Here is a 27,497-nt window from a genome sequence, read left to right on the forward strand (position 1 = left end):
CCCCCCAATGAAGACACTGTTTTCCTCGCATTGGGGGAGAAGAATAAGCGAGCGTCGATAAGCGGCCACGAAGCTAAGTGTCTAGATTGACGGTTGATAACGGTGATCTCCAATCGCACATATACTGTTTTGTAATAAGATGTGTCATTTATGCACGAGATTTCCTTGAAAACAGCATAATCATCAGCAAACAATCGTATTGATACTGTACCAGAAACTACTTCAACCAGATAATTTACATAGGTAAGAAATAACAAGGGGCCTAAAACACTAGCTTGAAGCACTCGTAACAGGAAGCACAGGGGATGAAGAATTTTTTTATTCCTACAAATTGTTTTCTATTGGAAAGATAAGCACTAATCTATTTAACAATGAAAGATGGCAGGCTGAGGTGTTCTAACTTATACAATAGTTTACCATGTGGTACTTTATCGAAGGCCCTAGAAAAATATAAAAATAGAATATCAACCTGGCCATAGACATCAAGTACAGCCGAGATCTCATGTACAGTCGGAACTAACAGAATAACTCTAGACATTGGTTTTTTGAAGTCGTGTTGATGTGGTGACAATAGACCTCAATCGGTTAGAAATTCTTGAATGTAACATAGAACAGCTGGACCCAACAATTTTCAAATCGTGCTAATGACTGAGACAAGACAGTAATTATTTACTGAAAGCTGGTCACCTTTCTTGTGGATGGGTATTATATGTCTAACGTGCCACTTGGAATGCCACTTGTGGTTATTGATAGATTAAACATGTTAGTCAGAAATCCAGAAATTTGCTCGGCATAGCATCAAAGAAGTGTGTTTGGATTACCATCTGAGCCAGCAGACATTCTATTATTTAGATTTAGAAAAATGGCGGTGACGCTATCATGAGTTAATACTAGTGTTTTTTCTGGTTCTGTCTTGGTACCCTGAGAATCATATTCATCAAACTCAGGAAATACTGTCTGAAAATATTGATTGAGAACCTCTGCGATTTTCATTGATTGCTGTACAATTTGACCATGCATTTTCAGTTACCGTATTTCCTCATAGGCTTTAGTTAGTTGGATTGTACTGCTAAGTTGCGTGCTGATGCAGCCAGCCCAACACCTATACGTAATGCATACATTACACCAATGCCTTAGTTCTGTGTTAGCTCATTAACAGAGAGCATTGATTCAGATGGCAATCAATTTGGGATTAGACGTGATGACTATGTGAGATCTCATTACGACACTGTCACAATGCACGATGCCTTACAGTGCTTTTGAGCACAGCTATACTAGTTCATAGAGCTAATATTTAGTTCACCAGTGTCTTTATTTCTTTCTTTTTTTTTCTCAGTTACTTGATTCAAATTGCTCCAAGCACGGTTGAATGAGTGTGCAGAAATAACTGAACTGCCAAAACAAATATACCACACTCTGTTGCGATGCCAGGTTTACTGATTAAGCAGTACCAGAAGTTTCACGCAAAACATTTCCTTTAGCGGGCCAGTCAGTACATGCTGTTTTGTTTACAAGCTGTACTAGCGACGACTAGTCTCATAACATCTGGGTGCTCCTGAAGAGTTTTCACATTGCTGAATTAAAAGACTAGCAATGTGCTTTGTCTAGTTTGGGCCACCATCTTGTTTCACAGTTATTTAATAAATTCAAGACATTAGATACACAGCTGACTGTGCGGAGAAAGATATACAGCTAAACCACTATATAATAAATTCTCAATATCATAACGTACTTCACATTTTACAACTTCATATCCGTTGAACAGCTTGTATTTTAAACCTCAATATAACAAATCGTGTTTATGCGGGATTTTAGTATAACGAAGTTTCACTGCTGCCGAAGAGAAGGCCAATGCGATAAATTGAAACTTAGACTGGGGCCAGTGGTGATATCTAGAGACCAGATTTTTAGGCATTAAAAAAGAATGTTTTAGGTGCCGAAAAGTGCCATGCAATTAAAATATTGTTTTAGGCCTCCAGTATCAAAATATAGGCACATTTAATTTTTACATAAATGTAAAGAATTTTAAACAAAGATGTGTGCACGTGACCTGGATCTATGACAAGAATACGCGAAATGGTATTGTTTAAGATAGCACAAAAGCATCAGGAGTTGTCTTTTTTTAAATCAAATTGTCCTTTTTCCTGCACAGCTCGCACAACACGATGTGCATTTTTATTCTGCAGTATGGTAAGTCAAGTGTCCACTGTCGAAACAAACACACTCCTGAGTGTCTTTCCTTTTAACATGACTGAGAAAGGCAGAGCAATAGGAGATAGCATCAGACTGTTAAAAGACTTGAAAGCAGAAATAGCTCCCATCGGCCGGTTTGATTTGTATAGTCCGATTCTTTCCTCGCAGTGAAAATATTGAAAAAAGTGACTTGAAAACAAAACAAAATCTGCGTACGCATAGCATTTTTTTTTCTTTTTACTCTTCATTCTCCTGTCTTCCATTTCCCTTGACCCAAGCAAGAACCAAAAATAAGGTTTTGTCTCTTTCTCCCCCCCCCCCCCCCCTGAAGGCTCTCCGTGGTTTCGTGTATGCTAGCTGGTACGTCCCACTTCACTGCTACTAGTTTTCTCCGTGTTTGTAGGATTAGGTTGAATCCCCTAGAGTTTTGAACAGTCAGTTTAGCTTGGTAACATGAATAATTAACTCCCTCAAACTGCACCCAAAATTGAAACTTGAGGCCAAATAATGTTCATGCATGGGTGCAGACTTTTGAAAATAAACATTTTTAGGCATTTGGGCAAAAACTTGAAAATAAGCATTTATAGGCACCATCAAAAGTTATTTGCGAAGAACAGCCTTGAATCGAAGAGCGGATATTCAGTGACAAGCCAGGGAAAATTTAGTTGTGACGTGGCAGTTGTGCACAATCCTGTAACGAACGTGTTCGTCAGCTCGTCTGTCTACCTGTCCGAATGCCCTTCCTCAGCATCCAAGGTGAAAATGCAAGGAGTGCATGCATCTGCTGGCAAAAGAGTGTGCAAGCACTGCTCTGCTGGTCATTTAGGGGCCTGGCCTTTCATTTTAAATCTTTCGTTTGCATAATGTTCAGGGTCTGGCTGAGTTTAAGCCTAAGTCTTTTTTTTTTTTTTGGTGGATGGGAGGAAGGGGAAGGGTTTTTACTATATTGTGCGTATGTGTGCAATTTGTATGTATATATTTTATTATATGCGCATACAACATACAAATATTAAAGGGTGGTGTTGGGGATAAGGTGAATATTGGACCTCTAAAAATTCTAATTTACTCAAGTTTTGAGAAAACAAAGTAAATTGCTGATTTTACCAACTTTGTTATATCAATCAATTTAATTCTATATTGTTCTTGATAGCAATAAAGTGCAAACTAGTTAAGGATGATGATTACGAGGGACATCAAATAAACAAAGTTTAATTCAGTGAAATTAAAGCTAATTTAGCTTTCTGTCGCATTCCCGTAACCGGCAGAGCAATAAGACGTCTTTTTCTTGCTAAAAATTGGGCACACAGTTGATTTCCCCACAGTTTAAGTTCTTCAATTCAATTTATACCACCTCCGATAACTTTTTTATATTTTAAGTGTGCGCATGCGCATCATGTTCATATTTTATGATGATCAACAAAGGCAGCACTACAAGCCACTGGTGTCTCATGAATCCCCAGAAACAACTCCCTCTTCGGGTCTTTCGGTAATCCTCAGAATTCTCATATGCTCATGTCATTCGAAAAAAAAAAACCTGCTTGTCTTCTTGCAGCTGCACATGCTTGCCACTCTTCCTCGAGCACTCGGCCAAAAAAAAAAGAGATAAATCAATGAATGGAGCATAGTGAAGGAAGAAGCAAAACGATATCTAGCCTCTTTTGGATCATGAAACACGCGTGTAACTTCGCTGTTATGGCACTGTAACAGCTACATGTTCGTTGTAGACTCGTGCACAACTGCAACGTTGCAACTAAATTTCGACCTTTTGGTGGTCTTTTACTCTGTACCCATAAAACATGAGGGTTTATTTGAGTCCAGCAAGAGCCGGAATTGGGGCAAATGTTGCCAAATGAGAAAATTGTGCGATAGTTGTTTTTCTGCATCTTGTTTATTTGGTCCTGTTGGATAGTTTGACCAATTTATTTGGTCCCTTCTGGGTCGAATCAATAGAAATAAACCTCATAGATAATGTTCTTCGAATGATAATCAGTTGAAAGGTGGAGATTACCCAGAAAAATGATTTCAAAGCTGGTTTTATGCAAAAAGAAATTTGTTTGCCCAAAATAAAATAGATAACTTTAGATTGCAAAAAAAAAAAAACATTTTTCTATCGATTCCGCAATATCTTAGGGTGCCAGGGCCTTTCGATGCACGCACATCCTACAATATCTGAACTTGAGCACACCTAATGACATAACGATGCACTTCTTGGCAGGGCCGTACCCAAAAATTTTTTTCAGGAGGGGGGGGGCACCTCTATTATTTCAGGGAGGGCACCCCCTTAAAACAGTGAATAGCATTTTTCCGCTCTCTATGCCATGGTGAAAAAAATTTCGGGAGGGGAGGGGGGCACAGGCTCGGTGTGCCACCCCTAGCTGTGCCACTGCTTCTTGGTCATATTTATTCCCATGAAAGATCAAGTGAAACAAAATTCTATAAGTATTTTATTTTGCTTTGCTGTCAGAAAGCTTTCACGAGAAAAAAAAAATCACAAAAATGGTAAGTGGCTTGAAATATACGCCTATATTTCAGGAATCTGTTGCTGCAGATAGGCTAAACTGAGAACAATAAAACTCGGTACATATTGACTTTGGTCTCTTTGCTTTCATAAAAAAACTTTATGCTTTTTGCAGTGATTGTTAAGCTGCAAAATTGTGCTGAAATGTATGTGGTTTACAGATTGTCACTATTTGTTTTTCAGCGTAAGCAGTGCTGCCCTGCTTACAAGTGACAGTCGTAAACAAACCGGGACAATATGACGAAAAACAGTCATCGTGAAAAAGCGAGACAATGTACATGTCGGAAAAGATGGCAGCTTGGGAAAGTTGGTAGTAGCTAGTTGATGACAATGTTTCACTAAGCATGCATTTATGATAATTTAGGAAAAATGAAAAACAAGAGTAAGTTGTATAGAAGAGAAGTGCATTGACTTACCAAGTGATTTTCATTAGGCAGGTAAAATACAGTGCGTCCGAAATATCAGGCAGCGCAATTCGGAAAAGAGGAATGTCGTTACATGAAGGGCTTTTAGGGTTTATTCTTTCCAGTGTGTAGCAGCAGTCATCACAAGTTTTTCATTAGAGAGGTGTAGTTGATTATTTCTAATTATGTTTTTAACTCTGAAAATACATATATTTATTAAAAAGTCAGTGAAGCATATGTAGGCATGTTCAAATGACATTTGGCTGCACTGTTTTCAACAGTGTACTAACTGCATACTCGCTTTTTTTGGCTAATGTAGAGAGCCCGTGAAATTTGAAAAACTTGGCTAGGCTTCTACACATGTTAATGTCTCTGTGTATGCTACCGCAGGTAAGGGGCATATCAGGACTGAGCAGAGATACCCGAAAAAGTGTTTCAGAATACAGCTATCGAAATACATCATTTGGAAGCTAAAAATACAGATACTGAGATACATTTGTAATTGACGTAACGGCTATTTCAGAGATACTTTTGCAAAAAGACGAAAAAAGTATTCCAGAATACAGATACAGCAATATGTACAAATACTGAAGTACTTCTTCCATGTCGGTCGGGGATAGTCATACTCCGTACAGACGTTTTTTATGTGCAGCCTAACATTTAAGATGCGCTGTGCATTGAAACTTGCAATTAATTTTATTAATTATTTTATCACCATACTTCCAGTGCTATTAAGGCAATACAAAGAAGGCTTACACCTGAAATTATTATTAATAATGACATATTTACAGATATCAGTTGCAATAAAAAACTATGCTGTATGAGAGCTAGAGTCACACGCATTGTATACTAAAATTGAGATACTTGGCGGCAACAGTATTCGCTATGCTAGAAGCGGGACAGTTCAAGCGAAGCGCTGGAATCATAAGCAGACGAATTGAGAAAAGGCATGCTTTTATTCACATTGGTCAGCATGTATTTTTGACTAAAAAAATTAAATAAGGCTCCTGAATTCCTGGCTGCCGCTGTAATGGTGACGCTTACTTCAACGACCTTCTACTAGTAGACTAGCGGTTCAGGCTAGTTGGTTTCCAGTTTTGCTAAAGTGGCCTAGCGTGAAGCAGGAGGAGAGCACATAAACAATGAAGACGAGCGCTTTCTTCCAGTTGAACGTTAAGTGTTTCCTAGAAACATAGAAAAAGAAGAAAGAACGAACAAAACAAAAAATGCAAAAGGAAATGCAAAAAAGACCTCCTTCCAATCATCGTGTGACCACGCTGGCGTCTTCCAGAAATGCTTTGGAGAAAGAAGTATCGTTGATCGCACACGGCACCACACACCAAATTCTTTGGGTGGTTTACGGCTTCTGCGATTAGCTCCGGTTTTTCAAATGGGTGCCACAAAAAAAAAAGAGGAAAAAACGAGAGAAAAAAAAGCACTGCTCGTTCAATTGGCATGAGGGAACACATTTGAACAACTACGCTGTTGGTTGGTGCCCATTGTGCAGTATACAATACTCCTCACAATGAAAATATCACTGATGGAATTCAGAATGGCAGTATAACACTGTTGGCGAGCTCAAGGAGGCGATCATTCAAACACAATCCAGTTCTGCCTGAAGGTGCACAATGGCATGCGGTTTGCAAAGCGGCTAGCTCGCTTTCAAGAAGGTAAGAGTCAGTTTCGCCCTCAGCAGAAATGTAGAAACGGTGGGTGCATATCTTGCCGCGGACTGCCAAGGCCACAGAAGAAAAAAAAATGTTGGCATTGCAAACACGTCTCAGCTCATTTTCGGAAAAAAATAATAACAAGATACCCTTGTCTTGTATAAACGAAATACCCGTGTCCTGTGATTGTATTTCATTACTAAGATACAAATACATTTTTTAAAAGTATTTTGATACAGCAATACAGATACTCAAAAGTATCTCTGAAATACTATCGCGATACTTTTGTATCACGATACTGCCCAAGCCTGGGGCATATACAGTAACTTTAGTGCACATCAGGAAGCAGGGCCCTCAAACAAGGTCACTGTGGGGTAGCAAGCCAAGACTAGGCTCCCACTTTTTTGACAGTGGGAATGTAGTGGTGTGTTATTCGAGCATGCCTACATATGCCTCATTGATATTTTAGTAACAAGTTGAGTATTTGTCAAGTTAGACATTATTACGACTAACTAAATAAACTTCACTAACAAAAGTTAGTAGTGGATACTATGAACTATATTAGGTGTGCTTCGTGTGACAACATTCTGTTTTAATATTGTGCTGCATGATATTTAGTGGGCTTGTGCGAATAGTGAGTTTTAGGTTTGAAGCGAATTCAAAGCGAATAGTGATTTTGGTCGAATAATTTTGAAGCGAATTCAAATATAATATAGGGCATATAAAGAAGAATGGGCATATTTAGCATTACCTAACTAACCTGTACAATGTTTCTTTAATTGAAATAAGGTCTCTATGCAAGTGCTCTTTTTTTTTCTATTTCAAAGGAAGTTGAAACAACTTTGAGAAATTGCAGGATTTGACTTTCAGTCGGATGCAACTGTTAACCTTTAAAATATGTAATAATATTCATTACAGTTAGAGTGTATAAGTCGGCAAAACAAGCTTTTCAGCTTAAAAAATTGTTCAATTGATTTGAGGATAATATGTTTATTTAAAGGGTTTTTCAACAGCTTTTCAAGTAGTTATAAAATGGATTCACTAAAGAAGCTTGTTGCCTCACGAAATAACTGCCAGAAAAATTCTTAGAATCTGTCCAGCATGAGTAAACGGAGTTTTGAGATTTGCCATATGCTGCGATTGATTTCTCTCTTCTTGTCCCGACGAAAGCGCTTGAATCAAAGCCGGAATAAATGGCATAGGGAAAGAAAATATTTATTGTGCGTGTTATGGCCTTGAGCACTCTTTCTCTCTTTTTTCCTTTTAATACGCGGCATTTCAGTGCGATCGCGCATGTGCATGTGAACCAGTCGCGGCCACCCACGACGACCTCTCGAACGACTGTGCGCCCCATGCTCAAATCAGCCAATGGCTGGTACAATGCCTGTGACGGGTGATTTTTGACATTGTGGTGTCATTTTCCGAGAGAAGGGAGCGATTTTTATCTGACTTTGAAAATTTATTGTGAAATCCAGGTCACGTGCTGTGCCATAATATTTGGCCGCGTGTTCTCGGTAGCCTCGACTACCGACCGGCAGCGTATTCTCACCATGCTCAAAAAGTCTTGCAGAGCCCCTTTAAATTTGAAGAGGGGCTTCGCGGCAAAGCATATTTCCCCTGGATAGGTTTTTTCCTGGTTTAGCACAATCATATTGCAGTGAAAACACTTTTACAAGCAGATACATCGGGATCAATATACATATATTTGTTGATATCAAATACTTCGAAATATTCGATAATTAAATTTGAATCAAAGTAAATTCGAATACTCTACTATTCATTCGAATATTCAAAGTATTCGAATATTCGCACAAGCCTAACATTTAGGACAGTCGATATATGAGAGTAAAGAAAATGTGGCACAAGTTCATGTGCATCATTGACGTGAGAGCTGTTGTATAGAGACATTTTGGTCGACGTGAAAATGTTGAAGGAAAAATTTTTTCAAATGCTCCTCATAAATTTCTGATTGAAGTCCTGTGTATTCAAATAATGAACACAAAAATGATTTTATATGCTTAATTTTAAGTTGCACTCTGCTCTTCAACAAACTGTAATCTTTTAAGTTCATGAACAAATATACAGCATTTCAATAGCTCTTGATATTCACAAATAAGCACAAGTAATTTGTGCCAAAGCTTACGAAGTTTTGTGGGGTTATCCAGATTCTCGTACATTTTGTTTTACAGTTGACATGATTTTTTTCACATGTAATGCAAAACAATACTTACGCTTTGTAGTTCCTGCTTCAGGAGCAATATTGTGTGAGCTTGATCTTGCGAAAAATTTTTTGTAGACTCGATAAATGCCACACAGCAGGAAACTTAAAGCTATCATTGTGAAGCCATAAAGCCATGGGAAGAGTAGGGCTTGCTTTTGTTCCTGTAGAGAAGAAAAGTGTAGGACGAAAAGTGTGAAAGCATTGTTGATTTATGGGGTCTTATATCTCGAAACCATGACATGCTTATGAGGCACGCCATAGTCAAGGGCTCTAGATTAATTTTGACCACCTGGGGCTCTTTAGCATGTAGCTAAACCTAAGTACACGCGTGTGTTTGCATTCTGACCTCATCTAAATGCAACTAGCTTGGGCAAGTATTTAGGTATAATACCGGTTATTCGAAACTAAGTTTATAAGAACCTTCTAACTTTATATCCCTCTCTTCCACTCCTTTTTTTTATTTCCTTCCTTTTACTAGTAAAAAAAATTCTTTAGAGTGCAAAAGGTTTCAGAATGGTGTATGTACCTTTTTTTTAACATTTTGTACACTAAAGTCAGTTTTGCCTCAAGACTGAAGCCAAGAATTCAATAGCTATAAAAAGCAGTGTTATACAGGGGAAGACTAGCAGCTAACTAGGGTTGAACAGAGATACCCACAAAAATATCCCGGAATACAGATATTGAAATACATGAGTTGGAGACCTGAAATACAGATGCTGAGGTACATTTTCCTTTGACATTTTGAAACATTTTGTAGATACTCTTGCAAAAAGACGAAATAAGTATTCTGAAATACAGATACAGCTATACAGATACCGGAATACTTTTATTTCGTGGATGCTAGTACTACATAAAGACATTTCTTAACTCCAGCTAAATGTTGTAAGTAAAGTTGTGGCGCATTGAAACTTGCAATTTATTTATTCATTTATACAGAACACTCAGTACCATTAAGAGATTACTGAGGGAATAAGGGGGCTACAAAGTATATAAATTGGTAGTAATGACGGTATTACAGGTTTTAATTGGATTAAAAAAGTACGCTATTTTACAGCAAAAGTAACAAGCATTCAAAAACGAAATCGACATACTTGCTGAAAACAAAATAGCTATTCTAGAAATAGGATAGTTCAAGCAATTCACTTGAATCACTAAAGAACACCACTTAATTGAGGAAAGGGGTACATTTATTTTGAACATATGATCTGTTTTGCTGAGAAGGGGCTGCTATGTTGCACTTAAGCAATGGGAGCTTCTAAGAAAAGCTGTCTTCTAGGTCATGTCAATTCGGCCTCAGCACAAGACTCATGGAAGAAAATGGTCTCAAAAAGAAAAAAAAACTCGTGTTATAGTGAATAAATACTGCCTTCATAGCCGGATAGTCTTGCAATGTGGCGGTATGTCTTCTCGGGTCTCCTAAGTACCAAGATATTCTTGCTCATGCATTGGTCTATTCTGACCACTGAGGAGTAGAAACTGGTCCCTTTTTCAGAATCCTCAGCTGTCTGGCCAGGTCGGTGCTGCACCAGATGGCTGGAGAATAACTACTAAGTACGAAAATACTTCCATGCTCGCATCAGTCCGTTCTGACCATTGAGAAGCGGAAGTTGGTTCCCATCTGCCAGAATCCTCAGTTGTCTGGCCAGATTGGCACCACACCAAATGGCTTGGAAATCCCTTGCCCATAGTTGGCTGGCTATAATTATACCTACACGCAACGGAGCCCAGTATGCCAAGACTGCACAATTAAAACACTGGCATTCTAAAATCATGTTCTTCAGAGGTGAGAGAATTTAAGTGCTCTCATATAGTTCTTCCTGCCAGGTCTCTAGACAGACGTTGAAACAGAGACAGCTGCTCAGAGCACGCAATCAAAGACTACAGCAAGCACTAAGCATCTGGGCCGAAAGAGTCTTTTCTGTCACCACCATTGCCTCTGCCAGCACCCATTTGAGCAAGCCTCTACAGGTGAAGTCAACACCATGAGGCGCTGCGGCACGCCAAGCAAACTGTCATCAGAGCTAGCGGTGTGCGCCTGTCTTCTACTGGCTTTCCTCCCTCGTTGGCATATAGCTGGGAAAAAGGAGGCCGATGCCACTGCAAAGGCAGCTCAACCAGTCACCAAGGCGGTAGCCATGTCTGACTACTTCTGACAACACCTGCGCGGCTGCTGCCAACAGCTCACCCTGACAAGCAGGTGGCAAGCGGTAATACACTGGCGCCCCTACCGGACACTGGCCTGGAGAGACACGAGTGGTGGCTGCTGGTTCATCTGCCAACTGACAGCGCCTGGCCTGCAGCATGCATGCACTCCACGAGTCGCTCTTCATCCCCTGCGTGCCGCAGATGTGGTGCACCCTGCGTGCCACAGATGTGGTGCAGAAGAAACACTAAAGCACTTCCTTTGTTGCTGCGCTGCTCTAGCTGGCGAATGATGCAAGATGGTGCGCCACTACTGACTGCTCAGTCTCCCTGTGACAACTGTGGAGTATTTCCTCTTTCTCAGCCGTGTGAGCCTTTCTCAAGCCTCCTCCCTTCTCTTTTTTTTCTCTCATCTTCACCTGCTGAATTTGATATTCACCATGAAATTGGAACCATTCGTGACTCCATTAGCTTCATAAATGAAGGTTTTGGACAGTTTAAGAAGGATGTCGAGGTTTTTTGTCGCGAACTCGCTGCGGTCGCGGTTGAGAGTCAACGATGTAAACAAGTAAATGAGCAACTAAAAAGTGAGCTGAAAGAAGTAAGGAGAGAAATGACAGAGATGAAACAGTACAGTCGAAACATGAACCTGGAAGTGAAGGGGCTGCCTTTGGTCGCTAATGAAGATTTGAAAAAAAGTGTGGGACAGATCGCCATGTGCCTGAATACAGGTATAACTGAAAATGACATTGATGTTGCACATCGTGTTCCTACTAAGGATAAGAACAAACCAAATGTCATTATAAAGTTCACGACTCGGTCTGCATGAGACAGATTTCTCTCTGCAGCGCGACACTGCCCCCCTGGGCTTTGAGATGAACAGTCCTATTTATATTAATAAACCCCCGTGCGTTGAGAATAAGCGGCTGTTGGGCAAAACTTGGCAACTGAGGCGTGAAAAAGAATGGAAGTTTCTTTGGGTGGCACAAGGGAAGGTTCTCATGTGCAAATCCGAGCAATCGCCTGTTCTACATATTGCCTGTAATGCTGACCTGGACAGAGTTACATAAGTGTCCTGTATTCCTGATTGGATTCACTCTCCTTGTGTTAATGAGGAAATGGAGCTTAGGCATATAAATTTTTTGGGCTTACTCTTGGTTTCTGTAACGTGCCACTGCACAATTACAAGCATGTTTATTCGACATGCTAATTATATTTGCCGATACTTTGCAGATTTCTGCTTATCTTTGATTCTTGATTTACGTGTGCTACAGTTTGCCTGACTAAACAAAGCTCGAGTACTATTGACTACGCTAGGCTTTTTCAACAGTACCGTTTACTTACGTCTTACAGCTTGCACTGCACCATTCTTAAGTTCATGTATTTATCCCTGTGATAAGGGTGTTGTTGTGAGCACTAGCCTTAAAGTGCTCTGCTTTGAAACAACGTCTTCAGAAATTGTTTTTTGTGCATATGTTATTGACCTTATGTTCCTGCCCCTTTTCTTTACAAGTTTGCCTCTAAAATGGCTGTCAAGTGTACTAGCCCTAGTGAATTAACTGCAATTATGGCAGATAGGAGTGTATCGACTTTTAAGTTTTCTACATTTGAATATTCAGTCAGTGCTTTCTAAAGATAATGAATTCTGCAGTTTTATAGATGAATTTGAATTCAAGTTTTCGGTCATTATGCTAAGCGAAACTTGGTACTCCAATGATGCTGATGTTAGGAATATTGATGGGTATAATGTGGTTCACATGAATAGAGAAAGACGGGGGCGGTGGTGGTGTATGCATATATGTTGAAGCTAGTATCACCTATGAGTATGTTGATGATTGGTCTCAAAGCTGCAAAGATATTGAAGTGTTGTGCTTGAAATCTGAAAGAACTCTCATTACTGTTGTCTATAGACCACCTCACGGCAGCATCAATAATTTTTTGAACTTCCTAGATGAATATTTTAGGTTTCTAAATGAAAACAAATATACCTTAGTACTTGGAGGGGATCTGAACATTGACATGCTCATATCATCTAACAAACAAACCGAATTTTCCAACATGCTTCTTTCATACAGTCTCTCAAATGTTATAGCTATACCAACTCGCGTTACAGCCACTACTGCGACATTAATTGATTTATTTATAACAAACACTGTTGATATACTACATCATGGTACGATTAATGTTACGATTAGTGATTAGTGATTTCATTACTAATGTACAAACTAAACAAAATCACTCAGAAGAAAGGTATATATACTTTCAAGACATCAACCCACGGTCTCTTTCTTGCTTTCGTGAAGAAATAGGCTTGTTAAGTTGGAATAACATACTCTCTTGTTCTTCACCTGAAAAGGCTTATGATCACTTCATTGATACCTTGTGCTCAGTATATCATAAACATTTCCCTTATAAACTAGCAAAAAAACCAAAACAAGCTTGCAAACCAGAGATTTCTTTTAAGCTACTCCAATTGATAAAGAAAAAGAATGCTTTGTATCATTCATTCGTGTCAACTCGTGACCTTGACGTGTTGAAAGAGTTTAAAACATTCCGTAATCACTTGACTAAGTTGCTTAAACAGGCAAAACATGAATATTATTATTTCATGTTTAATGGCATTGTGGATGCAAAAGAAATGTGGAATAAGCTGAATTCTGTCCTGTCACGATCACGGCCCACCTCTACTGCTAATGAGCTTAAGTAGGAAATGAGAGCCTTAAAAATGAAGCCCTAGCAAATAAATTTAACGAATATTTTCTATCATTGGCTGAAAGCACTCATGATCAAGATGCATCGACATATATACCCAACCCCATCACACATTCATTGTATCTATTTGAAACTGATGATAATGAAGTCCTAAACATGTTCAAAAATTTCAGGCGAAGCAAAAGTGAGGATGTGAATGGGCTAAAGTCCGAACCAATCTTTCATGTTATCGACCTGATCATACCTTGCCTCACTCATATTTACAACTTGGCATTAACATCTGGCATTTTTCCACAACGAATGAAACTTGCAAGGGTAACTGTGGTACACAAAAGTGGCGAAAGAGATAATTTAGGCAATTACCGACCAATATCAATTCTTCCTTGGTTTTCTCAAGGTTTCGAAAAAATTATTCTCTTCAGAATGACCTCTTTTTTTGACAAGCATTCCGTAATAACATCATCACAACACTAGTTCAGATCAGGCTGTTCAACCGAAAGTGCTCTTCTTTAGCAAAAAGAAATAATTTTGAGCAGTATTGGCGCTAAAAAACTAACTCTGGGAGTGTTTGTAGATTTCTCAAAAGCTTTTGATAGAATAAATCATGTAACCCAATTAGATAAATTAAATTGTTACGGCATATGCGGAATTACCTTAGATTTAATTAGAAGTTACATAACCGATAGAAAGCAATGTGTATCAATAAACAGAGATTACTCTTCGTTAAAACCAATTGAGCAGGGCGTGCCTCAGGGCAGCATACTAGGCCCACTTTTATTTGTTATACCCGTATTTACTCGCGTAATCCTCGCACTCGCATAATTCTCGCACCTCCCACATCGCCCCAAGAAAAATACGACTTTTTTTCTTCCTCGAGTAATTATCGCACCCCCGAAAACTGCAGCAATAATGTCGTCTGCTCGTTCCAGCCATTGATGATGATAGCGCGTACCATCTGGCGTCGTCTCTTAAGCCAACGCCTCTTAAGCATCAAGCGTCCTACTGCACGGAGATTCAAGCCGAAGTAGCCAGTGCGCGTTGCGGCGTGTTTTGTATGTTGTGTCGGTAATCTTGGCACGTTATGGGGCGATACTGAAGCCACACGGCTGCTTCAAGTTGCAAGTGATAGATCATGCGCTAAACAACGGCAACAGGGCCGCCGGTAGGCCCTTCGGAGCCTACGAGTTTTGTGTTCGCTACTGATGACGGCACCTGAAAGCCACCAAGACGCGTTGGGCCTGCCGTGTGCCTTGAACTGGGATTGATGGTGAACTTTATTTCTTCAGAAGGAAACTGTGGACGATTCTGTTAAATAGCCATAAGCCCAATACTGACGTCCTACGCTTACCTTTTGAGGGCTCCTGTTGAGCGCCGACCGCTACCGCTACGCCCGCAACGCCCACAAGCTTCGCGTATGGTATGCTAATTCTCGACCATTTGCTTCCACTTTTTGTGTCTCAAATAAATCTTGCCTTGTGTTAAACCTCTGCTTTTATTGTTGAGGTAAGTTCTAATTAGTACTTCTTTAAGCTTGCTGTAAGTTGCTGGTGTAAGAATCCTGATTTGCGGCCACTTCGTTTTCTTTTTCGCTCTCTGCGTTTTCGTGGAAAGTTTTCCCCGCGAAATTCTCGCACCCCCCAACTTTAAATTGATTTTCTGGCAAAAAAAAGTGCGAGGATTATGCGAGTAAATACTATATATGAATGATATTGTGAATGTTGATTCAGCTAGCTACATTACCTACGTGGGTGACACCAGTTTTTTAGTTCCAGGAACTAAGTACGATGAACTTATACATCTGGCTAATGAAATATTAAGAAAAATAAATAATTGGTCGGTGAAAAACTCACTTCAGCTCAATTGCTCGTAGACAAAAGCAATACTCTTTAGAGCAAAATCTACGCGTTGCGATCACACAAAGTGTCTTACGCTAAATGACTCAACTCAAAGTAGTACTCTCTGCGTCGGCTAAAACATTGGGTGTCATCTTTCACGAACTGGCAACTTGGGACCACCATACTGATCACTTAATATATAAGCTTTGCAAGGCCTTAGGTATGCTGCGCAGATGCCAGAAACTTTTACCAATACAACGGAAACTCATGATATATAATGCACTCCTTGCTTCACATCTGCGCTATTGTCACCTCGTTTGGTCAAACAGCACTAAACAATCATTGGAAAATTTAGTCACCCTACAGAAGCAAGCCCTATGGGCTATTGCTGATGTGTCTTATAATAAGCATACGCGTGACCTAAAAGAACTTGTTGTTGGGCTAGTTGGTAGAGCATTTCGAAAAGTTAATTCGAGCGCGAAAGCTTGACACGATCACTCACACACGCACACACCCATGCATCAAACACACTCAGCGCCCACTTCCAACTGATTTATTCATAGCTCGAAGGCTTGAATATATACAGGACACATTTCGTTGTTGCCAAGCAAACTTCAGTTTATCGCTCTGAGGCTATGACATTGATTAACTGTACGTTTGATAATGTATGCTGTTGGCCATCTATCGTGTGTGTGTGCACAATGTGTCCTGTATATTATCAAGCCTTCGAGCTATGCATAAATCAGTTGAAAGTGGGCACTGTGTGTGTTTGATGCATGGGTGTGTGCGTGTGTGAGTGATCGTGTCAAGCTTTCACGCTCGAATTAACTTTCCGAAACACACGTGACCTATTTTTGAAGTTCAAAATTATCCGAGTTGACCACTTTTATGAGTATCAGCTTATAAGTTCTTTTAAACATGAAACGATTAAGGGTAGTACTCATACGAGGAACATCGCTAACTTGTCAATAAATCAATCATATCGCATAAACCGACACACCGAACATTGGGCAGTTCCGCGACCACGCATAAACTACGGTTTTCAAACACTTTCCTACCGCCTTTCTTCAATACTAAACAAATATAAATTTAGTGATGACAACATATGTCATATTTCCAAAAAGAGAATGCTTCAACTAATTTTATAAACACCAAGGTTTGTTGTTTATGATTGTGTCTGTTGATAATATTTGTTTCATACTTTTTTGCTCTTCTTTTATCGCTTTGTTTTATGTATTTCTATTTTACTATTGTGACAAGTAAGAATGCTTGTTAATGTTTGCTGCTGCTGTTATTGTTCTGGGAGGTGGGACTAGTCAAGCTACCTACATGCAGCTTTTATCCCACCGTCTTTGTTGTTTAAACATGTTTTGATATATGTGGCAATAAAGTTCAGTTCACTTCACCTCCCTCTTTCCCATCCCTTAAGCGCTGAACCGTGGCTCACGGTGCTAAACAGAAAATCCAAAAAATAACATCCTTTTTATTTTTTTTCTTTCTTGAATCAACTTTACCCATGGGTCTGACAAGTTGTCTAACTACCTGGAAAAGTCAGGGAATTCGTACCTTTATGGAAGTCAGGGGATTTCCGAAAAATTTGGCCTCGTCAAGGAATGTGATGGCAGTCTGTGTGATCGTCACAAAAATAGACATTACCATTGATAAAAGCTTAAAAAGCTACTCCGTCAGCTGCAACTACAGTGAAAGCAAGAATATGTATGAAAAAATAAAAATCAGTTCATAACTGTTGCTTCAAGAAGTGAATAAGCAAAAGGATACATCTACCAAAGGAATATTAAAGTTTGCTGTTGTTCTGGCACTCACTATAGAAGCCTTATTCACAATAATAGCCATAAGAAAGGTATTTAAGTACGCCTAAGTACGTGACATAGGCACCGGGACTACATTTCCGGAAGCATCCCATCACTCGTGCTCAGCATATGTGCAGTTGTCTGTATGTGCTGGTATACCAGGTGCAGGCAGATGTAAGCTTTTCTTTGGCCAGAACACATGTGCATACCAGTAAGTTTGGTGGCCTGCAGATTCGACATGTTTAGCGAGGGCATACGAAGTCACACGTTGTTTTTCCAGCTGATGTGATACTCCTGTTGTTTAACTATTTTCTTGAAATGTGGTTTCGCCGATGTACTGGTTGTCACAATTGTGGCAGCCTAAAGTAAAAAAGATCGTGGAAATTTTTGCTTGGAAACTTGTTCTTCACTTTGTCTAAAGCGTTCCCTAGCCTCCATACTCGTACATACACTTTGTTAAGGTCTGTTGCTTCTGCATATCACACAGCATATCTAACTTTCCAACCACAACATTGCACATACTGGTAAATTTGTGCATGTTTGTCTTGACCATCATTTAGGCTCGACTTATTGCTGGTAGCTCATGTTTGAAGGGTAGAGTAGGAAACTTCATATAAATTGCTCGTTTCAGTTTCTCGAGAAGGTACTATTAAATCTGCGATTAGTTTTTAGCATTATGTTCATAGAAGAGTACACAGACAAAGGTAATCTGCCCACATCTGTGATAAATCTGTAAAATCAAGGGAGCTGTAATGACCAGACAGATTCCTTCTTGCCACCACATATAGAATGTCATCGCTTTAAACGCTAACCCTAGCTTTCATTGCAGGCATATGAGGACTTTGTCAAACTGTAAGCGTCAGAGCCAAGAGAAATAAAACATCAACATGCATGTGCTCGTCATAAAAAAAAGATAGAAAAAAAAAGAAAAGTATGTGGTCCGGCTCCATTCTTGAGATGTTGTTAGTCATTGTCAATGCATGGTGCACAGAATGCACCGTGCGTTTACAATAAGTAACAACGCCTCAAGAAATGCACCATGAGTTATTTTTTTAACTGAAAAGTATATATCAGAGGCGTACAAGTTAGGTCGGGATGCAAATCAATAGTAAATACAGCAATCCAGATCCCATCAGATCCAATTCAATCAGTAAATGCAGGTCAATTTATTCTAATCCAATCGATATCCTAAGTGGCCAGGACTGTAACCATTATAGTGATTGATTGATTTGTGGGGTTTAACGTCCCAAAACCACCATATGATTATGAGAGATGCTGTAACCATTATAGTGATTTAGAATATACTCCAGTAATAGAACCTGCCGGGCTCAGGCGTTTTTCTTTTACACAGATGTCATGAGATGGTGCCACTTCTACATGCCCCCACCAAAACAAAGCCTGGTGCAACAAAAAACTGCTTTGTGCCTGTAATTCAATTAGGAATGCACTGTGATAGGCAGGAGGAGTGGCTGCAGCAGGACAAAATTATATCCATCTTCTAGTCACTTCGACCTCGAATACGGGAACTTCTTTTGGAAGTGCTACTGTTTTTAGAAATTAATTGCACACAAAACATTGCAAAGTCTTTGTTTCGAGGTGGTATCCATGTTTCGAGGTGGTATCCATGGTAGAGGTCATGAAGTAATGCTTGCCACACCCCAAAAATATGGTGTGCTGCACTGGCCTTGAGAAACAGCTGAGGCTGACACTTCCTCTGCAGTTCTGCCATCAATGATGTCATGCGCTTCACCACATGAGCCATTCTTCGTTTCAGAAAAAACAATCGTCGCCCTTCTTATGTCGCCGACCAGCGGCGCACCTTCGTTTGGCTTGAAAAAAAATCACAGCATATCCACGAAGTAAATAATGATGAGTGGAACGAAGCATTCGTCCGTCCATCTGTCCGTTCGTTCCTGCATGCGTCCGATCCTGTTCGAGAATGCAAACGGCGCACGGGTAACACCGACGAGACGCGAGCCAAGGAAGCCGAGGGCAAGCATCTTCAACGCGCCCACCGCTCTGCTTCGTCCATGCCCCACTAATGATCCGCCACGTACGGCAACTATCCAGGAAACTGAGAGGCACTTGTTCTCCACATACCCAGGCTGGCACAGCCCACACAACAGCCAAGCGGAGAGTAACAGTACAGCGCCATCTAGAATATTCACACTCAACTGCAGTTGGTAAGTAGTTCTATGAGACAGCGCCATCTATTATACTGTTCGGGAGATATACTGTCTTTTTTTTTCTCGTCTCTTTTTCTGTCAGTTACACATGACGCATGACAAGGTTAAGCTAAGAGGAGCTTCACCCCTAAAAAAAGAGAACAAACATTGTTCGTTCTCCCTTCAGAGGCACACATACCTCAGGTCATCTTCGACAAAAAAAAATAATGACATACATGTGTGCACTTTTCTTTCTCATTTAAATTATAATTACTTCTAATAACATATGCCCCATAATTTCCTTGGCATCACTAGTTCATAGTTAATTCTCATTATTATTGTGTCTAACAAAGAAAACGAGCCCTTAAGATTACATTTCTTTCCTCCGTGCCCTGCATAGCATCCCGATACAAATGATGCATACTGGGCGACAAATACATTTTGTTAATGTATCTTGATACAGAAATACAGATACTGAAAAGTAAATCTGAAATACTATCGTGATATTCTTACTGCCTAACCCTGCAGCCAACTTCATTAGGATGCGATGTGACATAATTCTGCAAAAAGCTGGCATAAGATATGGGCCGCTGCAGTGAGTGAGGCAGTATTCCCACTGGCTATCTCTTAAATGCGAACAGCACAGAGCGTAGGAGTGAGCTGTCTGCTGATCTTAGTCAAGATGGCGCCTCTAAGATCCCTAGATATTTTCTCTTTTTCCTTAAGTAGCGACAATCATTCAAGTTCACCGCCGCCAAATCTCATTGTGTACCGGTTGTTTTCAGTAGCATTTTCTTCCAAACATTTTTCCAGCGACTGGCAGCAGGCTCTGCTTTCTGCTCTTTGCACAACCCAAGATATTCTAGTGTACTGTACTGTTGTTGCTTGCATTCGGTACATTTGGTTTGGAAGGCTGCCGGATTCCCTGTGCGCAGTTGCTGCTTGCGCTTCATCACCCGGGCCTGTTTTTGTGCCGTGACTGCTGCATCGGCCTTGTCTTCCTGTTTGGGCATTAGTGTGAGCTGTGCCCTCCCCATGTGAAAGTTGTAAGTTGAACCTTCCTGTGACGCTGAACTCTTCACGCGCCCTTGAGCCCGTCACGCGATGTTTGTTTATATTCCATCTTTTCTTGTTGACCTGCTTGATGGCTTCCCTTGGTTGAGAGGTGATGCGCATGGGCTGGGCGGGGGGAATTACCTCCTTTTCTATTAAGACGATAGTCTTTCTTGGGATACGTACTTCAATGCAGAACGTTTAGTCTTTCTGTCACTCGAAACGATTCAGCCACTCTGCAAATGTTCAAGCACTTTCTCAAAGCCCAGCCATCTTGGTCTGGTAGCTGCATTCATACTTGTGAACACTGTCAATATAAATATCAAATATCATGCTTATCTAAGGTGCAACATCAATATGTAAGTATTAGGTGTGTGTTTCTTTATAGAAAATGCATAGATGCGTAATTCGAAAGACCCTAGTGTTTCTTACGCTGTTCTGACAATGCAAAGCTATGCACGAAAAACAGTTGTTTTCTACGCTTCGCTAAGATGATACCGTGCTGCCACCTACCAGTGGCTGTGCATTCTACATAAGCGTCTGTTTCCCAAGATTACTGCCCAATAGCTATCGAGCAGCAGCACCTCCAGAAAGAAGACATCTTTAGATGTCTTTTGACGACATTTGTGGCGAAGCACGCAGATACATGACCAACTTTTATCTCTTTTCCTTCTTTCCTACTTCCTCTTTCTCTCACTCCCAATCTCTCTGCAGCGCTGTTGAGGTGACCTCCTCTGAGAGATGGTGCTACACTTTTTTCATTTTTCTCTCTTTAAAAGCAACTCTATTGAAACTGCTGCACACAGGTTCGGTCACGTTGCTCCCAATGGCTCACACACTTGGGTGCAACGTAGAAAATGAAGCAACTAAAGGAGCAACCAATGAAGACGCTTAGTGTTTCTCGTGGCAAATGGTTTTTCATTTTTCCTAGCCATATAGCTATCACTGTAAAAAAGGTGGTTAATCGCAATTGAATAAAATCAACGACATATTGTTTGCCGTCATGTGGCGCTCATTAGGGTATACATTTAGAGTAACATATACATTATGTTGGGTTAAATTATATAATTACCTTAAATAAATTATGCAAAATGTTTGTACTCACTATGCAGGGCCTAGTACATTTAGTTACAATGTAGAGGACATTCCAAAAGGATATATCTAATTTATTTTGCGCTTGTGACAGCGTACATGCTGCATGGTGATGTTTCATGCATTCAAAGAAAGCCGGCTAAATATGAAATAAAACCCATGTGACTGGAGCAAAAGGGAGAGTTTGGCCAGTTGGTTCGGGTTCATAGCACTCAGGTGCTAGGTGCGCACTACTGCATTGCAGTGCTCTCAACCGTTCTTCGAGCGAAATAGCCTTCTATTTCACTGTACCATCCTTAAAAAATGCAGATGCGGTGTGAAGTCGATGGCTGGAGCCACGGCTGCTCATTCGACTATAGTCCAGCCGACTATCAAAGCTTTAGCAGAAAGAAAACACGCTGGCGGTCTCTCATCACGTGAAAGGCATATTGGGGGTCCCGAAAGGGCTGAAGAAGAGGGGGGTGGGCTGCTTTATTTCGGCAGGATTCGCAAACCTTCACCGATAAACAACATGAAATTTGCTTCGCTCGCTGCAGTGGCCGCATTTATAATTTACGCCAGCATTTTGTTGGGTTACTTCAAGTTAGATCATACAGTCAGCTGCTAGTCTCACTTAATATACTATTTCATTTCGTTGCTGTCATATTCATTACTATTCACCCTTGCGGTGAACCTGTGACTTTATTTCCTTTCAACCCTGTCTCTCTCCACTGCATTTTTTCTCTGGATTCCTCATTATTTTAGTACCACATACCAGACATGTAGGCAAGTGGCACCCCCACCATCCCGAAATTTGTCCAGTCAGCCAATAGCAAGTAGCGGCATGCACATTTAAACAAATGAAAAGCAAACGCTATTCAAGGAGCTCGCCAAGAAAAGCTATCAAAGAACCTTTATTCTCAAAGCACGGTGATGCTCGCCGAGAAATTCAGCGTCTGGTCCGTGAATCAACACCATGACCGAAACACCACCGACTCATATGTCTGAGGCGTCAGTGAAACCATTGCCCATACAGAAAAAAAGACATCCAATTGACTCACAAGCCTTGCCAAAGACCATCCACCAAGGGAGACAGCCCAAGGCACTGTATACACGGAGAGCTTGGAAAAGAGAACTTTAGTACAAAATGCGACGGATTAGACGCGCATGACCGCGGTATTTACGTCGTTGTACCTGTGGTACCATGTTGTTAGTGTTTCCGTTTTAGCTAGAAAATAGCAATGTTTCTGTTTTCGTTAGAAAATAGCAATGAAAATAGGAATAGCAAATTTTCAATGTGTGGTGGCTGAAACTGAAAGGGATCTCTAATAATTGCTCTAGGATGGGGTTCTCAACACCTACAAAACCTTTCCCATCACATGATTTTACTCATTTACCACAAGGCCTTATGAAAAAGAGTGACAAAAGCAATGGATTGCCACTGTGGGTTAGGACAGACGAGCCGCTCTGTTGCTTCTTGTTCTGAAGCTTTTGTTTTGCTGTATCGGCGCTGGTTGAGTGCACTCGATCATGTTGATCCACTAGTAATTGACAAAAGTTATCGTAGCTGGAGCATGTGTTAGTTCAGTTCAACTGCCATGCAAGGGCACTTTGCTCGAACGTTCTGTATTTATCATTAACAAAAACAGCAATGTGGCAATCGTTGACTTTATAATGAACAAGCAAGGATTTAGATGTCGCATTTTTAATCAAAACAAATTGAATGTTCACCATGAGCTCCACCTCATATCTGGGCCTTGTTACGCTGGTCTGCGCGAATCTCCTTTCATATTCACCAGCTTGACGATTCCCTCCACCTAGACAACAGCGCTGACAGTTCGTTCTTCTTTGCAGTAAGAGTTGATAATGATTTCTCGATGGCCATTTTCAAAACTTCTCGTTGCTCCCACGGCGTCATCTATCGATACTTTTCAACACTCCCACTGATCGCACTACATTATCAAAGACGTCTTCTCTGGTCGAGCGAACCACCTAATCCTTTGAGTAACAGAGCTCACAAGGTGGTGACCTCACTAACTGATGCCTCTGTGTCTCCGTTGCTTCGTGCTTAGGCCCGGGCTGGGACGCTTCTGCATTATTTGTGTTTGCGTAACTGAACGAAGGCTGTGGGGAAAGGGTTACATCCTTCTCACAGATTCGTCTGTGGAATCAGATGGTGCCAATTTGATTTCTCGAGTTCTCCCGAACTTGCGCGGTGTTGGGGCTCGGCAGTGAGTTCTGCGGAAAGGATGAAAACTCGAATGTGGCGCCTGTTGGTACTTGTGTTTTTTTTTTTTTCAAAATGCGCTTTTTGTTGCACACGAACTGTCAGCTCATCGGCGCCTGGTTTTCATGCTGTCGCTTAGTTAAGCTCTCGTTTGTGACATGCGCAAGTCCACCTTCGTAGAGCTCATGCCTTTCCCGCAGCTACCAGAGCAGAATTTTCTAGCACTTGAACGAAAAGCTCCACATATATGCAGCTGTCCCAAATGGTGAGGCGTGATTTAGCCGTAACGTTTGGCACTCCGTCAGGCCAAGCAAGGTTGTGTCGAGGGTTGCTCTGTCATAACAGCGCGCAGCCATTGTTGCGATCGACCTTTATGTCTTAGCGCTGCTTGGACAAGTGGGTTGGTTTCGGCTAAATCTACCGTGATTTGTTCCGATTCTGCAATGCTCTCCATGGTGACCAGAAGCGTCGACAACACAACAGTCGTACTGTGAATTCTTCAGGCCCGGCAGCTCCTTTCGCGAAAACTTCTTTGGACACGCCCACCGACTGATGGCCTAGGTAGGGCTATTTGCAGCCACAGCTTCTTAGAAAGAGAGGTCAACTCCGCGCTGCTTAGTTCATTAAGGTGCACCGGACAATGAGCCGAGCATCCGGAACGTGTCTTCAGGGACATTTTCGATGTTCCATGGTGCAACTTAGAAGGGTGGCGGATTGAGCTTGTTGGTACTCCATGATATAAGGTGGTATAGTGCACTGAAAAACATGAGAGAAGGACGAGGAAGAGCGCTAACAGAGGAGTAGTCCTGTCACGATACGCGAAGTTAGATGCTGGTAACGCATCGTAATCAGTTTGTGGAATGTGTGTGCGGGTCGTCAACGAAATACCTTTGTCGTGTGTGGCCTGGTACATTAGCCAGACAGAAAGGGGTCTCAATGAATGTTTCTCCGAGCACGCCAATAACATCCAGAAGAAAACCGATGGTTTTCTGCCTATTCATTGTGATCGGTGCGGCTGCTGACCTGCACTCGACAGCACCACAGTTCTTTACCGGCACAGAGACGAAATTACCGGGGGGATTGTAGAACCTGCTCACATGAAACGTGAGGGTCGCTCCTGCGTGAGCAAGCTCTCCGTTTTACTTTGTGACAAGGAGCTTGCCTTCGTGGGCGGGGCGGGTATGTGCACTCGATGACTCCCCCATCCCTTGGTTTTTTGTTAGGGTGCTTCCGGGGTTGGTGGGGTGAGAGGGTAGCACTTTTATCAATTCTTCTTCTGTCACTCTTACGCTTGTCTATGCTCTTCCATATATTTGTTTTTTTCCCCAATAGATTCTCAGTTAAAAGTTAGCGCTCGTCCTTCTCTCGTGTGTCTTTTGTGTTTTTTAGTGTGCTATAGTATACCGCCTTATATTTCCATGGTGGCCTCAAATCTATTTCCCACACATTGAAGCCTGCCCAGCACTGCAGTCACATCGATGAATCAACACTGCACGTGGGACATTACGTCATTTTACTGTGCTGTGTCATGCCTTTGTGTCTAGTGTTGCGCTTTTCCTTCGCCGTGGGACAAACTAGGCGTACCTCTTCTTTCTTTTTTGGGGGGGGGGGGGGTTGAGAAGGAGAAGGTATTCAACATTCCCATTTGGGGGCGGTGATAAAGACTACTTCTTTCATGGGACTGCCTTGGACTCAATTGTTTTCCCCTGCAGGGTGTCTTGGGAAGACCCAGGTTTTAAAATGGGAGCGCCGAGATGCTGAAAGGATCCTTCCATCATTCATTCATTATGTAAAATACTGTAAATAAACGTTTCTGGTATCGGCTCTGACTCCTCTGCTTGTCTTCACCCCGAGACTTGGATGGCTTCGGTCTGAACAAATTCCTCCAGTCGCAACACCATGGAGAAAAATATGCCAGCGAGGTTTCAACTTCAATGGCCAGGAAGCGACCAAGGTTAACAATGAAATTGACAAGTTTCTTTGCTAAAGTTCCAAAGGTGAGTCCCATGTTTCTTATTGTCTTTGCTTAATACGTCCGCTTTGAAGAGCGCACTTAATAATTTGCCGCTTGTCAGCTTTGAGCAATACTGTGATGCTGTTTTTGCCATAGATTTCTTTTTCTGAGATGGCTCTTTAAACCTGATGAATGTGGTTCTATATGGTCTAGGAGTGCATTTTTATTTAGTGTGCTTGTAATAGCAGAACATGAAGTAAAAAAACTATTGTTAGAAAACTTGTGTATTTTTTATTTAGGTCCATGACACCGAGATTACTATTTTTAAATTCAGGACATGAAATGCCCGAGACCACACTGTACATCACCGACATATGTTCAGTAAGATATATTGCGTGTGATAGCGAGGTGCAAGGAGTTAATTTTGGCTATGAAGAGTGTGCAACTCAATACACCTCCTTGCTGTGCTCCTGTTTCCTGGACAAATGTTTGTGACGAAACAGTGCCTAATGGAACACAGAATGTCCTATTAGTCATGTAGCTTTTGATTATGTGCAACATTGTACCCCAAACACCAAAGTGTGAAAAGTGTTTCAGTATGCCAAAGCACCACGTAGCATCACAGGTCTTTTCCATATCGAGGAACAAAGACAGAAAAAATTGCTTATGAGTGAAGGCATCATGATCGAGTTTGTGCCTCGATACGGACAAGGTTGTCAGTGGTGGATTTAGCCTCTTGAAACTCACTCTGGTATGGGTCAAGTAGGCATTAGTCTCAAGGAAGTGCATCAGTAACCTGTTTATCATTTTATCAAAGACCTTGAAAATACTGTTAGTTATACGCTCTTGGTGTGCAGCTAAAAACTGAGGACAGGTCCTTGCCTTGTTTTAGAATCCGCATAACAGTTGCTTCCGTTCAGGTTGAAGGTAGCTCACCGGAAAATCATATCGCATTATACAGGGAGAGGAGGGCTTTTCGGGTTTCAGTAGGAAGGTGTTCTAACATTTCATATGCCACACGATCCGGGCCTGATGTAGATTTATTGCTGCAGGTAAGTGAGGATTGTAGCTCGGCCAAACAGAAAGGTTCATTGTATGCCTCGTGTGTTGGGAGTTCATGCTCTAATCTCTGTTTTTATATCCTGGTTTTGTATCGTTGGAATGCTTCGCTATAATGTGATGAGCTGGAGACCTGTTCGAAGTGTGCCCCGAGAGTGTTCACCTGGTCCTCCAAGCAGTAAGTAGCCTTGCTGGAGTAGATATCAGAGGGAGTAAATATGCTTGTTTTTCTTTTACCCTTTTTACCCTGTTCCAGGCTTTACCTTCTTGTGTATATGACATAAAAATTTATGCTAACTTTCTTTTCTCACCTGTATGCACGTCCTACATCTTGCGACTTGATGTTCTTAAAGTTTATAAGAATTTCAGCTGTGGGTGAGTCTCGAAGCAAGCAACTTCCATGCCTTATCTTGTTTTTTGCGTGCATTACGACACTCATTATTCCTCCATGGCACTTGTATTTTG

The 27,497-nt window shown here is 41.1% G+C and overlaps 1 protein-coding gene across 4 annotated transcripts in view; it reads right to left on the minus strand.

The window, feature by feature from the left end:
• Window positions 1-27,497, minus strand: part of LOC119187881 (ileal sodium/bile acid cotransporter) — a 150,678-nt gene that overhangs the window by 14,691 nt on the left and 108,490 nt on the right. Inside the window, exons 5-7 of one of the 4 annotated variants that reach the window (XM_075878785.1) lie at window positions 17,259-17,318; window positions 11,232-11,361; window positions 9,014-9,164 (exon numbers count right to left, since the gene is read on the minus strand). In XM_075878785.1, coding sequence (XP_075734900.1) covers window positions 11,272-11,361; window positions 17,259-17,318 — 150 coding nt within the window. In that variant the 3' untranslated portion in view covers window positions 9,014-9,164; window positions 11,232-11,271. Of the gene's footprint in view, window positions 1-9,013; window positions 9,165-11,231; window positions 11,362-17,258; window positions 17,319-27,497 lie in introns of those variants that run through there. The other 3 variants (XM_037435986.2, XM_075878786.1, XM_075878784.1) reach the window with 3 other exon arrangements.

This window comes from Rhipicephalus microplus, chromosome X (assembly GCF_043290135.1).
Source record: "Rhipicephalus microplus isolate Deutch F79 chromosome X, USDA_Rmic, whole genome shotgun sequence".
Classification (NCBI taxonomy): domain Eukaryota; kingdom Metazoa; phylum Arthropoda; class Arachnida; order Ixodida; family Ixodidae; genus Rhipicephalus; species Rhipicephalus microplus.